Source organism: Typopeltis vanoorti, chromosome 11, assembly GCF_054136105.1.
Source record: "Typopeltis vanoorti isolate ZY-2024b chromosome 11, IOZ_Tvanoo_1.0, whole genome shotgun sequence".
Taxonomy (NCBI): domain Eukaryota; kingdom Metazoa; phylum Arthropoda; class Arachnida; order Uropygi; family Thelyphonidae; genus Typopeltis; species Typopeltis vanoorti.
The window spans coordinates 81,220,792-81,233,683 of record NC_143559.1 but is presented as its reverse complement, the minus strand read 5'-3'; the positions used below and the strand labels follow the sequence as shown (position 1 = coordinate 81,233,683).

The 12,892-nt window shown below is 37.3% G+C and overlaps 1 protein-coding gene across 2 annotated transcripts in view; it reads left to right on the top strand.

The window, feature by feature from the left end:
* The window catches only part of LOC150101792 (calcium-activated chloride channel regulator 1-like), a 252,305-nt gene extending 244,023 nt beyond the window's left edge, over window positions 1–8,282 (top strand). For both annotated transcript variants that reach the window (XM_090400230.1, XM_090400231.1), the window contains exon 14: window positions 7,532–8,282. In XM_090400230.1, the coding sequence (XP_090256356.1) occupies window positions 7,532–8,118 (587 nt within the window). In that variant the 3' untranslated portion in view covers window positions 8,119–8,282. The remainder of the gene's footprint in view (window positions 1–7,531) is intronic.
* Window positions 8,283–12,892: the final 4,610 nt, after the last annotated feature.

The window sequence follows — 12,892 nt, the reverse complement described above, 5'->3', positions numbered from 1 at the left end:
CCCTGAGGCACTCCACTAGTGACTTTCCTTTTCCTGGATATCGCACCCCCATACACAACTTGCTGATACCTATGAGATAGCCAGTCTCCAATCCAATGCGCTAATCTAATATCCAACCCCATCTGCTCTAGTTTGACTGTCAACTTATCATGAGGTACTCTATCAAAAGCTTTTGAAAAATCTAAGTATATTACTGTGTATCCTTCTCCTCTGTCCAAGGAAGCAGTCACTTTATTGTAATAAGTAAGTAGATTACTAAAACATGACCTCCCTTTAGCAAATCCATGCTGTCCATCAAAGATTATACCATTGTTGTCAACCCATCTCTGGATCCTAGTTCTCACAAGCTTTCCAACAACTTAACCACAACACCTGACACAGAGATAGGCCTATAGTTTGAGGCTTGAGTTCGATCACCTCCTTTATGAAGTGGCACAATCTTGCCCTCCTTCCACTCTTTAGGGACTTGACCAAGTGCAAGACTCATATTAAAAAACTATCTCAAGGCAGGTGTCAACTCTCTGGCACATTCCTTCAGAATATGCGGTGATATATTATCAAGTCCTACAGCCTTATTTACATCTAGTTTACTCAACTCCTCAAACACCTCTTGCTCACTTACAGTCAATCTCTCCTCCCCATCATCAACTGCTCTCAATCTCTCCATGAAGTCACATTCACAAGATTGAAAGATTTTATGAACTGCTCATTAAGTATCTCCACCACACATTCTGCAACAGCTGTCTTTATACCATTTCCTCCAATCAATGTCATCATTCCATATCATTCTTTCTTTTGCTGGCTACATATCGAAAGACCTCCCTAGATTCTTTTTGCCTTCATTAGCTAACTGCTGTTCATACCTCTCTTTAGCTACTCTCACCAACCAAGTCACCCTCCTTGCCTGGTCTTTGTAGACCTCATGAAATTGGTTACTTCCACTTCTCTTATGTTGCCTCCACAATGCCCTTTTTCTCTGTATCACATGCTTAATCTCTTTATTCATCCATCTCACACCTACCTTATTTAACCTTCTCACCTGTGGAATACATTAGACATTGCATCTACTAAATAGTTGAAAATCTCCCAAGCTGCATTGATCTCTTTTCCAGCTAACTCCTCATTCCATGCTACGCCTGCAAGCTGTCTCCTGAGCTCTTCATAATCACCCTCCCCCTTGTAGTTCCACATATACCCTTTTTTCATAGGGGTACTTGCACTGCTGGCAACCATCAGGTAATCACCTCATGGTCACTTTCACCAATTGGTGAATGATTAGACGCCTTGTTTATAATTACATCCTCCGATGCGATGACCAAATCCAAGACACTTAATCCTCGTGTGCCCTCTGTTACATACTATCTGAGGTAGCTATCCCTCAAAAACTCAAGAAACTCGTTTTCTTTACTTCCAGTTGCATTCTTTTCATTCCAGTCTATATTGCCATAATTAAAATCACCCATAATGATCACCCTTTTCTTATTTGCTTGGTTTATTTGACTATACATTTCACTATCATTCCTGTCCACATTACCAGGTCTATAACAACATCCCACCAAGTATTTGATTCTATTCACCTCTATCTCACACCATTCTGCCTCAAAACTACTGGCCCTATTTCCCTCTTGCATCTCTACCTTGTATGGATATAACTCTTTCTCTATCATCAATAGCACTCCCCCTCCCTTTTTACCCCTTCTATTCTCATGAAACACATCATACCTTTCCATCTCTATTCCTTTCAGGATGTCGTCCTCATCTAACCTGTCTCACTTATTCCGACAATCTTTCGACAATCATATACCCTGATGATGGATGGAATCCAACCATCGCAATTTACTCTGTCTTGCAAAACCATAGACTTGAGACCCAAAATCCAACTTTGAACATATGTGTACAATAAAGATGGAGCGATGAAGATTGATTAGCACCCCTCTCAGTAGAGGATAGATTGTGAAGGAGGTTCACCGCTCTCTTGCACTTTTCTCTTAGTTGATGAATGTGTGCAAAGAATGTAAATTTTCTGTCAAAGATGAGTCCCAAGTACTTGGCTTCTGTAGCTACTGGAATAACAGTTTGTCCCATTCGTAATTCAGGATCTGGACGAAGAATTCATTTTTTACAGAAATGTATATAGACACTTTTTTCTATTGAAAACCTGGACCCATTAATAAGACCCCACAGAGAAACATGATTGCTTGCTGAAGTTGTCTTTCAATTAACCTCATGTTATGAGAGTGACAGTAAATTGTGAAGTCATCAACATATTTCAAAACTGATAGCCTTTGACTATATGATGATAAAAAAAAAGTCAAATATATTTCCATGGGAAATGCTCATCTGAAATAACATCAATAATTCCTCCGCTCAGTACTAAACTCATTGGAACACGTGCGGCTGCTGCACAACATCCCCTCATAGTACACCTAGAAATAAACAGAACAAATTTCTTTTCCTCTTCCTTCATCCCTGCAACGGCTGCACTGTGGAACAGTCTCCCACCTGCTGTTTCCCAAGGAATACAATTTAAAGTCATTCAAATCAAATGTAAACAAATTCCTCCTTTCCCAATCCACTGCCCTTACACGGTACTAATGTACTATACGTTGACCAACCAACCTCCTGTGTATGGGCCCAACATTTAATAAAAATATATATATAGAGAGAGAGAGTGTTGTCTACAGTGGGAGGAAGCTGTTCAGTGACTGAGTTAACTTTAATAGCAAAAAGTGTTACACTTAGCCTTGGGGAATGCCCTGTTCTTGATATCAAGATAGCATACTTCCCACTCTGCCTTGGAAAGTTTGCCTGGACAGAAAGTTTTTAATAAATACAAGAAGGTGTCCTTTGAGACCCAAGGTATAGAGGTCTTTTAATATGCCATATCTCCAGGCTGTCATAAGATTTTTTGATGTCAAAGAAAATTGAAACCAGTTGTTCTTGCTTCAGAAATGCATCTATTATACAAGTTTCTAAGTGAACCAACTGGTCTAAAGTTGAACGATGTCTACGAACCCACATTGTATATTGGAGAAAAGATCATTGCTTTCTAAATATTAGAAAGTCTGGCATGAATCGTTTTCTCTAGTATCTTACAAAGATAGCTAGTCAAAACAATAGGTTGGTAATTCATGTGTTGAGCCTTAAGTGCTGTGAAGAATTCATGTTAGAGGTTTAATGGAATATTAATAGCACTGAGAAAGGATTAAAACTAATTTTAATACTTCCAATATTTCGTCTCCATCACAGAGACATCTTCAGGGATTACAAAAACTTTTTGTAACACCACACACACACACAAATACAATACAAAGTGAAACTAAAGTCCTATCTTCGTGGTGCACCCTCTATGGACATTTGCAGGTGGCCTGGGATGTAAAGAGAGATCTCTGATAATTACAGTTTCCCAAATTTTGGGAAGTTTAATGCAACCATATTTGTTTAAATTAGGTTGATTCCTGAGTGCAGATGCAGATTCAAAGAATAGTCTTTCTTTTTTGAATTTACTATGGTGGAGCATGGTAGTTTTTTTCCAGGAGATGTATCCAAAACATGGTCTGCAAGGCCAGACTGACCGTAATCGTGTTTGCAGATGTAAGAACTGTGTTCTTCTAACTGGATGGAAGCTGACCTGCCTGTTTGTCTGAACTAGGCAAGTTTACAGGAACAAGGTACTCTATATACACCAGGCATTGAAAGAGGAGGAAGCTGGTCTTTAGTGGAGCGGATAAAGGTAGCAAGTTTACGGTGGGGCTTAAAAGCTGTATGGAGGTTGTACTTTTTTAATGATCTGGCTATTTTTTCTGAAGTACCAAGGATGTAAGAAATGGTGATGGCATTTCTGAATGAATTAATATTCCATTAAACCTCTAACATGAGGTTGGTAATTATTTGCTTGTGTTGGATCTTATCCTAGTTTTGGGATAGCAATGACAACTGACTTATGCCAAGAATCCAGAAACTTTTCCTCTGCAAGTATTCTGTTGTATATTAATGGAAGGAGATCCATAGAAGATGATGGTAGATGTTTTATCATTTAATAATAGATGTCATCAGACCCCTACTGCACTAGGGTGAGACAGTAGAAGAGCTCTTTTTAGTTCCTCCTTAACAAATGGCTGATTGTATGGTCTACTCAAGCCCATTGGTAGAAAAATTTAGCCTTTGTTTCTCTTGCTTCTCTTTCAGTATTAAATATTCAGGAGGATATGAAGCTGTTGTTTCATATCCTCCTGATTCTGGCAAACGTTTCTCCCAAAGCAGCAATAACACTTCCATTATGGTCTAAGGCAGTAGCGTACTCAGGGTTTAATCTTTGGCTTTGGGGGGGGGGGGGAGTTGAGTAGATGATTTGAGAATACACACTATGCATCTCATGCAACCTATGTCTGAGCCTCTGCAATTATCGCTAATTCATAAGTAGCATAGAAATAGAAGGTACGACACAACATAAATAAAAAAAATGAATTTTATTAATTAAAAGATTTTTGGAAAATTTTCTAGTGGTTTTTTCCTTTGGGGGGAAGGGCCCTCTTGGTCCCCGTCTAAGGTAGACAAATGGTGTGTTCTATATCTACCTTTCATTTTCTGGATATTATTCCATACAATTTTTGGACTGGTCATTTGATTAACTGATGTGGTAAATTAGGTCCATGATTGTTTTTGAGACTGACTTCTCATATATCATGCTTTGGCCTGAGCACGCTTAAAAGCTACTAAGTTTGACATTGTGGGGTATCTGTGAAATATACCCCATGCTCTGTTTTAATCTTTTTATGTAAAAAATTTACTCCTCACACCTTTATATAACTTCCATGGATGACCTCTGGTTCTTTTCCTCCACCTTCTACTCTTTTTATAATCCCCGCTGGATTAATCTGATAAACTCCTCTCACTAACTTAAATATCTCTCTCATATAACCTCTCTTCCTCCTATCCACCAAACTCTGCGATCCACATTTCTTCAACCTCTCTCCATAGCCAGCATTCCAAAGTCCTGACATTGTCTTAGTCACTTGCCTCTGGACTTTCCAATGTTTCCACATCACACTGAAAACCAATTGACCAGATCTGATAGTCCAAGTGTGGGCTGATCAGTGCTTTATACAGTGGCACAAGCACTTCTTGATCCCTACACGTTAGAGTGCTTCTTTATCATATCAGCACTACGATATGCAGCCTCACTAGCCCAAGTCTACTTAACTTCAGTCTATTATCAACCATCACTCTCAAATCTCATCCACTTATTGCAGTATAGTACTGGCAATATAGTACACAGCCTTATATTTCTGCGCTCCAAAATGCAACATCTTCCATTTATTAATATTAAACCTACAACCTCATTCCTTTGTCCAAGACAAAAGTCTATTAAAATCTTCCTGATGGAAATTAACATCAGCAGTGCTACTGATAATTCTACCCAAATTTGCATCATCGGCAAACAGCTGAATTTTCCCAGTCAGTCCACATGATATATCATTTACAAACAAGTAAAACAGTAGGGACCCAAGAATAGAACCCTGGGGCATGGGACTGGATACTCTCCTTTCTTGAGAACTACTCCATCATACACAACCTGCTGGTATCGTTCAGACAGCCAAACTGATCCACCTAACCAATATACTCTCTATTGCCATGCTCTGTAGCTTGTACACCAACTTATCAGGTGGTAATCTATCAAATGCTTTTGCAGTCTAAGAATATCACTGTATCTAACACACTTGTCACCTTATCATAAAATGCAAGTAAATTACTGAAAGACCTACCCTTTACAAATCCATGCTGACCTTCATAAAGAGTGCTATGACCATCAATCCAATCCTGTATTCTATTCCTTACCAATCTTTCCGACACCTTGACCACAATTGCAGTTATACAGACTGGGTCTATAGATGGAGACTTCTGTCCTAGAACCATGCTTGTGGAGTGGTCCTGTTTTGCCTTTTTTTCCACTTCATAGGAACTCTACTCACTATATAACCAGATCAAGGGCATAGCCAACTGTGGCGCACATTCCTTAAGAATACATGGTGATATGTCATCCATTCCCACTGCCTTATTAACATCTAATCCCAACCAAAATCTGATACACCTCTGATTCTTTCACTTCCAAATCTCCCAATACTTGCCTCTCTTCTATATACTGCACAGCATCATTTATGACAGTATGATATATGCTGATAAAGTGCTCGTTCAATAATTTCACTATATCCTTTGCAGCTGTTATTTTGCTGCCATGACTATCCACCAGTGTTAACCTGCCATAAATATTCTTCTCTAGCACCTGACCAGCCAACCTCCTCTCATACTGCACCTTTTCTTTCTTTACCATGCTCATGACCTTTCTAGTCTGCACTTTACACTCTTCATGGATCCAATCAACACCAGTTGTCTTGTACCTCCTCCTGTATAACATTTTCTTTTCCAGCACAGCTTGCTTGATTTCACTGTTCATCCATTTCACTCCTCTATTTACTCGCTTAACCCTTGGTATGCAGTTATACATTGCTTTTGTCAGATACTGCCTTGTGAGTATGGAAATATATGCAATCATAGAATCTATGATTGCATATATTTCCATCCATCTTTTCTGCTCAGCTTATCTACCCAACATATCGATGCTAGCTGACTACAGAGCTTCCTATAATCACCTACTTTAAACTTCCACATGTATCCATTTTTGGCAGTAACTTATTTTTTGTTTCATCACTTCCCAAACAAGTAAGTACCTCATGATCACTTTCACCAAATGGCAGCAGTGTCAACACTTCTTAAACAACTACATCTTGTGAAGTTATCACCAAATCGAAAACATTAAAGCCTCAGGTTGCTTCAAACACATGTCATAGCACTCTTTATGAAGGTTAAGATACTTATCCCTCAGAAATTCCACAAACTCACTCTCTTTGTTCCCATACACTATCTCCTCCTTCCAGTCTATATTCCTGTAATTAAAGTCTCCCATCATTTTACATGCTTAACTTAACTAATTTGCCTAAACATATCACAGTCGGTATTCTCTGCAATACCTGGCCTATAATAGTATCCTATCAGATTTGCTAACCTGTTTATTTCAACTTCACACCACACAGATTCAAAATCTGTGCATGCACTATCAATTTCCACATTTTGCAGACACAATTCCTCTACAATCATTAACAGAACTCTCATTCCTCTTTTCACATTTCTTTCCTTCTGGAAAATTATATATCCTTCTATTTCTATTCCCGACATCACTGCATCTAGGATTGTAGTGATGTTGGGAATAGAATCTATGATTGCATATATTTGTAATGCAACTAATGGTGCATCTGGCTTTATTGTTTCAGTCTGCAGTGAAATACATTGCCTGAGCACATGGCAAGTGAAAAACAACAGACAAGTTAAAGTGCAGTTTGATGAACACAGTGTTTGATTTTGAAGTCCTCCTACAATGAAGCATGCCCTAATAATAATGATAATAATAATAACTTCAATACTGATCCAAATTGTAAATTCATATTCATTTTATCTTTGTTTTTTATATTTTTAGGAGCTCAAATCCAGTTGCGGTGTGACGGGAATAAAATGAAGATATTAAGTGCTTTTCAACAAACCATGATGATCAGAAATAACAGTATCATCAATGGTAGTTTAATGCCATTGGCTTCAGGACAGAAGCAACTATTAACATTTAACATCTCATCAAATAAAGGCTTATTTCTAAACAATAAGAATATAATAGACTATTATTTTGCTTTAAGAATTGGAGGAAAGAGCAAACCCATTCAAGGAGAGGTTTCTAATATTGCCTCTGGACATTATGGATACCCATCAGAGCCAGACAACAACTCAACCACTCCTAACTCAACAGATTCAACACCTGAAACCACATTTACTGGATCTATAACGATACCTGGTTCACTTTCCACTGGAATCACTGGTCCACCTGAAACCACATTTACTGGAACACAAGTTACTACAAATGCACCTCATAAGAAAAAGAAAAATACAGCTGGTATTGTTGCTGGAGTTGTAGTGAGTATCATAGTTGTGGTTGCAGTTGTTGGTGGTTTCTTACTTTATAGGCACAGAAAACGATTTCAGTATTCAAAACATGAAAATAAAAATATAGAATGACAATGATATGTGTACGAAGCAAGCTGTATATACGTTTTTATTTCTGCCTTTAGAATTTTGAGTTTGTTGATATAAATCTTAAGGGATTATTATGACTTGATATCGAGATCTGCAAATATTTCTGTACAATATTTATGAGTAATAAATATTTTGTTTATGTTTAACTTCAGTGTTCCTGTAGTAACAATGCATCAAAATATGTATATTAAAAATATACCTATACATGAATATAGTAGCACTTGTAAAGGTTTTGCTTAGTTTAGTGAACATAACTAGAGTTGATCCTTTAAAATTTAAATTTCAAGACAAAAACCTTTAAGTTATAGAAATACAAGGTAGTGCCAAAAGTTTCCAGCCTGACATACAAAATTCACTCCAATTTTAAAATAGCATGACAAATAGCACAATTTATGAGGGGAGCTTGGCGTACCAGTTTCAACTATCTACCTGAGCCATTCAATTAGAGGCACTCATTTAACTAACACATGGCACTCTAAAGTGGCTATAATGTTAAAAATTAAGTACATCACTGTGATAAAGTTTTTCACCAAAGAAGAGCTTTCTCTGAGTGCTATGAAACGATTGGATGGTGTTTATGGGGAAGCTTCTCCTTTATAGTCTGCCATGAAGGAATGGGCTAAACAGTTTTGCCTAGGAAAAGAGAGAGAGAGCATCGATTTCAAGGAAAAGAATACCACTGCAGAATATTATGCTTCCCTCCTGTATGACACCATAAAGGAGAAGAGATGAGGAATGCTGAGTCATAGTGTTAGCCTGCTTCACAACAATGCTCCAGTCCATACGGCTATTGTTGCGAAGGACTGTGGCTTCTAGGAGATTGAGCATCCTCCCTACGGCCCAGATCTAGTGCCGTGACTCCTACCTCTTCTCGAAACTGAAGAAAGACCTTACCTTCAAGGAAGAATATTTGCAGATGCCAATGAGATGAAAGTTGAAAGGTTTCAGGTCCATTTTGCAAACAAAAGTACAGAATTTTTTTATACCTCAACACACTTTTCATATCTTTGAATTAGAAATGCTAATTCAAAGATATGAAAAGTGACAGTTTTCTTTCTATCACTTCTAAAAGTTAGTCAGCAGAAACTTATGGAACCATCCTCATATAGTTTGGTTGGCCAAGTGGATATTATAAACATAATTTAGGTAATAACAAGACAGTTAATCCAATCTCCTCAATTTGCTGTCATATATAGAAGGACTTAGGTGTTGGCACTTATTATTCATATTAACTTTTTAACATATTAAATCACAACACTACAAAGAATATCCCTTCTTGCCCATAACATAACAGAAATTCGTTAAACCTCAGTGATGCAGAGAACAAGAAAAATAGCTATCTATCAGTTTTCAAAGACTTGGACTAAAAGATCTGATCTATCTATCTATTTCTTTCTGCCATACAGCCAGGATGGGGGCAGCTATATGCTACTATACTAGGGAGATGATTATGAGCAAGGTGGTTTCCCATTACCTTCCTTGCCATACTATACTATATCCTATGGCTGTATCCTGTGTGTTCACAGGGTAAGTTTGCCTGCTTGAGAGATGAAAAACCTCAGATAAACTGGTGGAAAAATTCCTGCTGCCCACACCCGAGGCTAGCTAACTTGGCTATGACTGAGGAAGATCCTTAAGCCCCTCACATCGTCGATGGGAATCGAACCTAGGACACTCCTTCTCCAGGCATATGGTTGCGAAGTGCACAGCCACTAGGCTAACCACGTGGGATTAAAAAATAGAGGAGATAACTATGAAGAAAAACTTGCATTTTGTACAGCAAATATGTGCAATTAAAAATTTAAACACTTGCTCTATTCAAACATTATGTAAAATAATTTAAAAAATGGTTAAAAATGCAAATGCTTTTTAACCCTTTAAAACTGGAAGAAAACTGTGGTACTACATTGCAGCATAAGTCTGAGAAATGATTTCTAGAACCACATCAGCAGTGAAGCACTTCCCTAACAAGTGTGGCTGCATTCATTTATCAAAAATTTGAAATAGTGTTTTATATTTTATTTTAAGACTAAGTTCAATCCAATTAGAATTTTATCCCTAGATATATATATATATATATATCAAGATATCAGTTCTTATGTCCATTAGTTCTGAATTGTTCCCACAGTTCCTTGATAAAACTAATAATTCCTGTGCTCTGTGATAGGGTTATTGAACTTCAAGGTTACTGGTTTGAAATCTAGCAAATAAATTATATTTATTTTGCCAGTTTGATGTTTCTGAATTGATATTATTAAAATGTTAATATGCATATGCTTATTTTGGTGCAGCTGTCTGCTGCACTCTATCCTTAAAGCTATAAACTGTCAGTAGCCATGAACTGAATGAGACCTAGATTAGACACCAGCTGCCTGTCAATTCCAAAGGTAGGGGTAAAAGAGTTTCGTGTATTTCCTCAGAAAAATAAGTCATCAGAGCATTTATTTAAATTTGTTATTATTATTATTATGGGACACTCCAAAGGAGTCCAAGAATCATGGGAGAGCATTCCACTTCATAAAATCCACTATCCATGCTACTCAATCTTCCATCTACACACAATGCCACTATCCATCTATTCACAATGCCATCTACTTGTGTGTGTTCTTTGGCTGATTTACCAGTAAGCTAGATGATAAACTTGAATTTTCAGAAGAAAAATGCTGCTATCCCTGTATGAGATATGAGATTTTCTTGTTATCATGTCACAGAAGATTTTCTTGGATTTAGCGAAGGCATTTGACAGGGTGCCACATGATGAGCTGATATTTAAGTTGCAGCACATGGGTCTGGATGTCAGATTGGTCAACTGGATTCAGGATTGGCTGTCTGATAGGTATCAGAGAGTTGTGTATGATGGGGCAGTTTCAAGAAGGTAGAGAGTTACAAGTGGGGTCCCACAGGGCTCAGTACTTGGACCTATATTGTTTAACCTTTATATCAATGACATTGTCAGTGGATTGCAAGGGGATATTCAGTTGTTTGTGAATGATGTGAAGCTGGGCAGGGTTATTAGTAACAGTGCAGATGTGGTAGCCCTGCAAGAGGATTTGAATAAACTAGACAGATGGTCAAATGAATGGGGATGTCGGTTTAATGCAGCAAAATGTAATGTCTTGAGGTTTGGGACACATCGATGGGATGCTGCATACTCTATTGAAGGAGCTATACTGGAGGAAGTAGGGGAGACAAGATATCTGGGGTTGATTGATAGAAACCTGAAATTTAGGAGGCTGACCTGCAGAGATAAAAGATTTATCATTCTGTTGTATAAGATCCTGATCAGACCACACTTACACTATTGTTCTCAGATCAGATTTGGTCACCAGGATTTGAAAGGGATAAATTAACTGTAGAAAGGGTACAAAGGTTTCAGGACTAAAAGGATTGGATAAGGGAATGTGGATTGCAGAGTTTGGTAGATAGATAGAGGAAGGTGATATGATTGAGACTTTTAAACTGTTGAGAGGTGGTTACCCTGTAACCACCTCTCAACAGGATAACACTGGGGAGTTCTTTCGCTTGGCTGAATAGCAGGAAGGAGTGATGACACGGGGCGATCCCTGGAAGTTATGAAAGGAAACTGAGCAAGAGGGTGAGGAGTGGTTTCTTTGCATGGAGGGTGGTTGAACCATGGAATGCATTGCCTGATAGAGCGGTGAGAGCGAGAACGGTCAATGAGTTTAAGGAGTGTATATGATCAGTGCCAGATTAAGCAGCGGGAAGCTGCCCAGGGTGCTGAAACTAAGGCCAGCAATAGAGCCTTGTATCTATGCAACTTTGAAAAGGTGAAGTGGGGTCTTAATTTCTTATTAAAAGTCCATAGGGAGAGTGGAGAATGTGTGATAGCAACAATAAACGGTAACAGTAAAATAAACCACCGCTAGATAGATAGCAGGGACTACATTTTATAACAGTCATCATCACTATTCATTATGCGTAATTTTTTTTTGTTTTATATATAAATATTTAAGATAGGATAGATCGCAAAGGAATTAAATTAAAAATACCATGTAGTATAAAGTTGTTTTAATTGAAGCTCGAATTATAAAAGTTTAATAAACAAATCAAAAATGTACATAATATTCAGTAGGAGAGGTTGAAGAGTGCCGAAGGTTGAATATTGGTACGACAGGGTGCATTGGCTAAACCAATTAACTAATTTAAAACTCTCGGAAAAGTTGTCAAACAAAGGCTTTCTCCATATTGATTCTAAGTTTAGGTGTTAGTTCATTAAATTTGAATTATACAAGATCTTTGTCCGTTCTGTGTTTTTGTATGGTGTTATGTGTTTCGAAATTATTAAGTATTAAGTATTTTGTTTTATTTTGCCTAAAACTTACCACTAAATCATCAGTATTATTGAAATTTATATAATAATACTGATGATTTAGTGGTAAGTTTTACATTTTATTATTTTTACTATTATACTTCCTTTTATTGTTAATTCAATGTTTTAATCATAGAAATTTGGAATTTTTAACCCTTCAAAATGTCTTCTAAAAATTATCTGCAGCAGAAAACCGTAAAAGAAAATTAGAAAAAGAAAGAAATATTTCTAAAAGTGCAAAATATTTAACTGACTTCCTAAAATCAACAAATTCATCTTCACTGACTCTACTTCTTTTAACATTTCAATAGAAGAAGATGCATCACGTGATAAATTCCAGAGAATTAAACTGATGATATACTGTATTTTCCGGTGTATAAGACGCATATTTTTACTTAAAAATTCATCTTAAAAATGGGGTGCGTC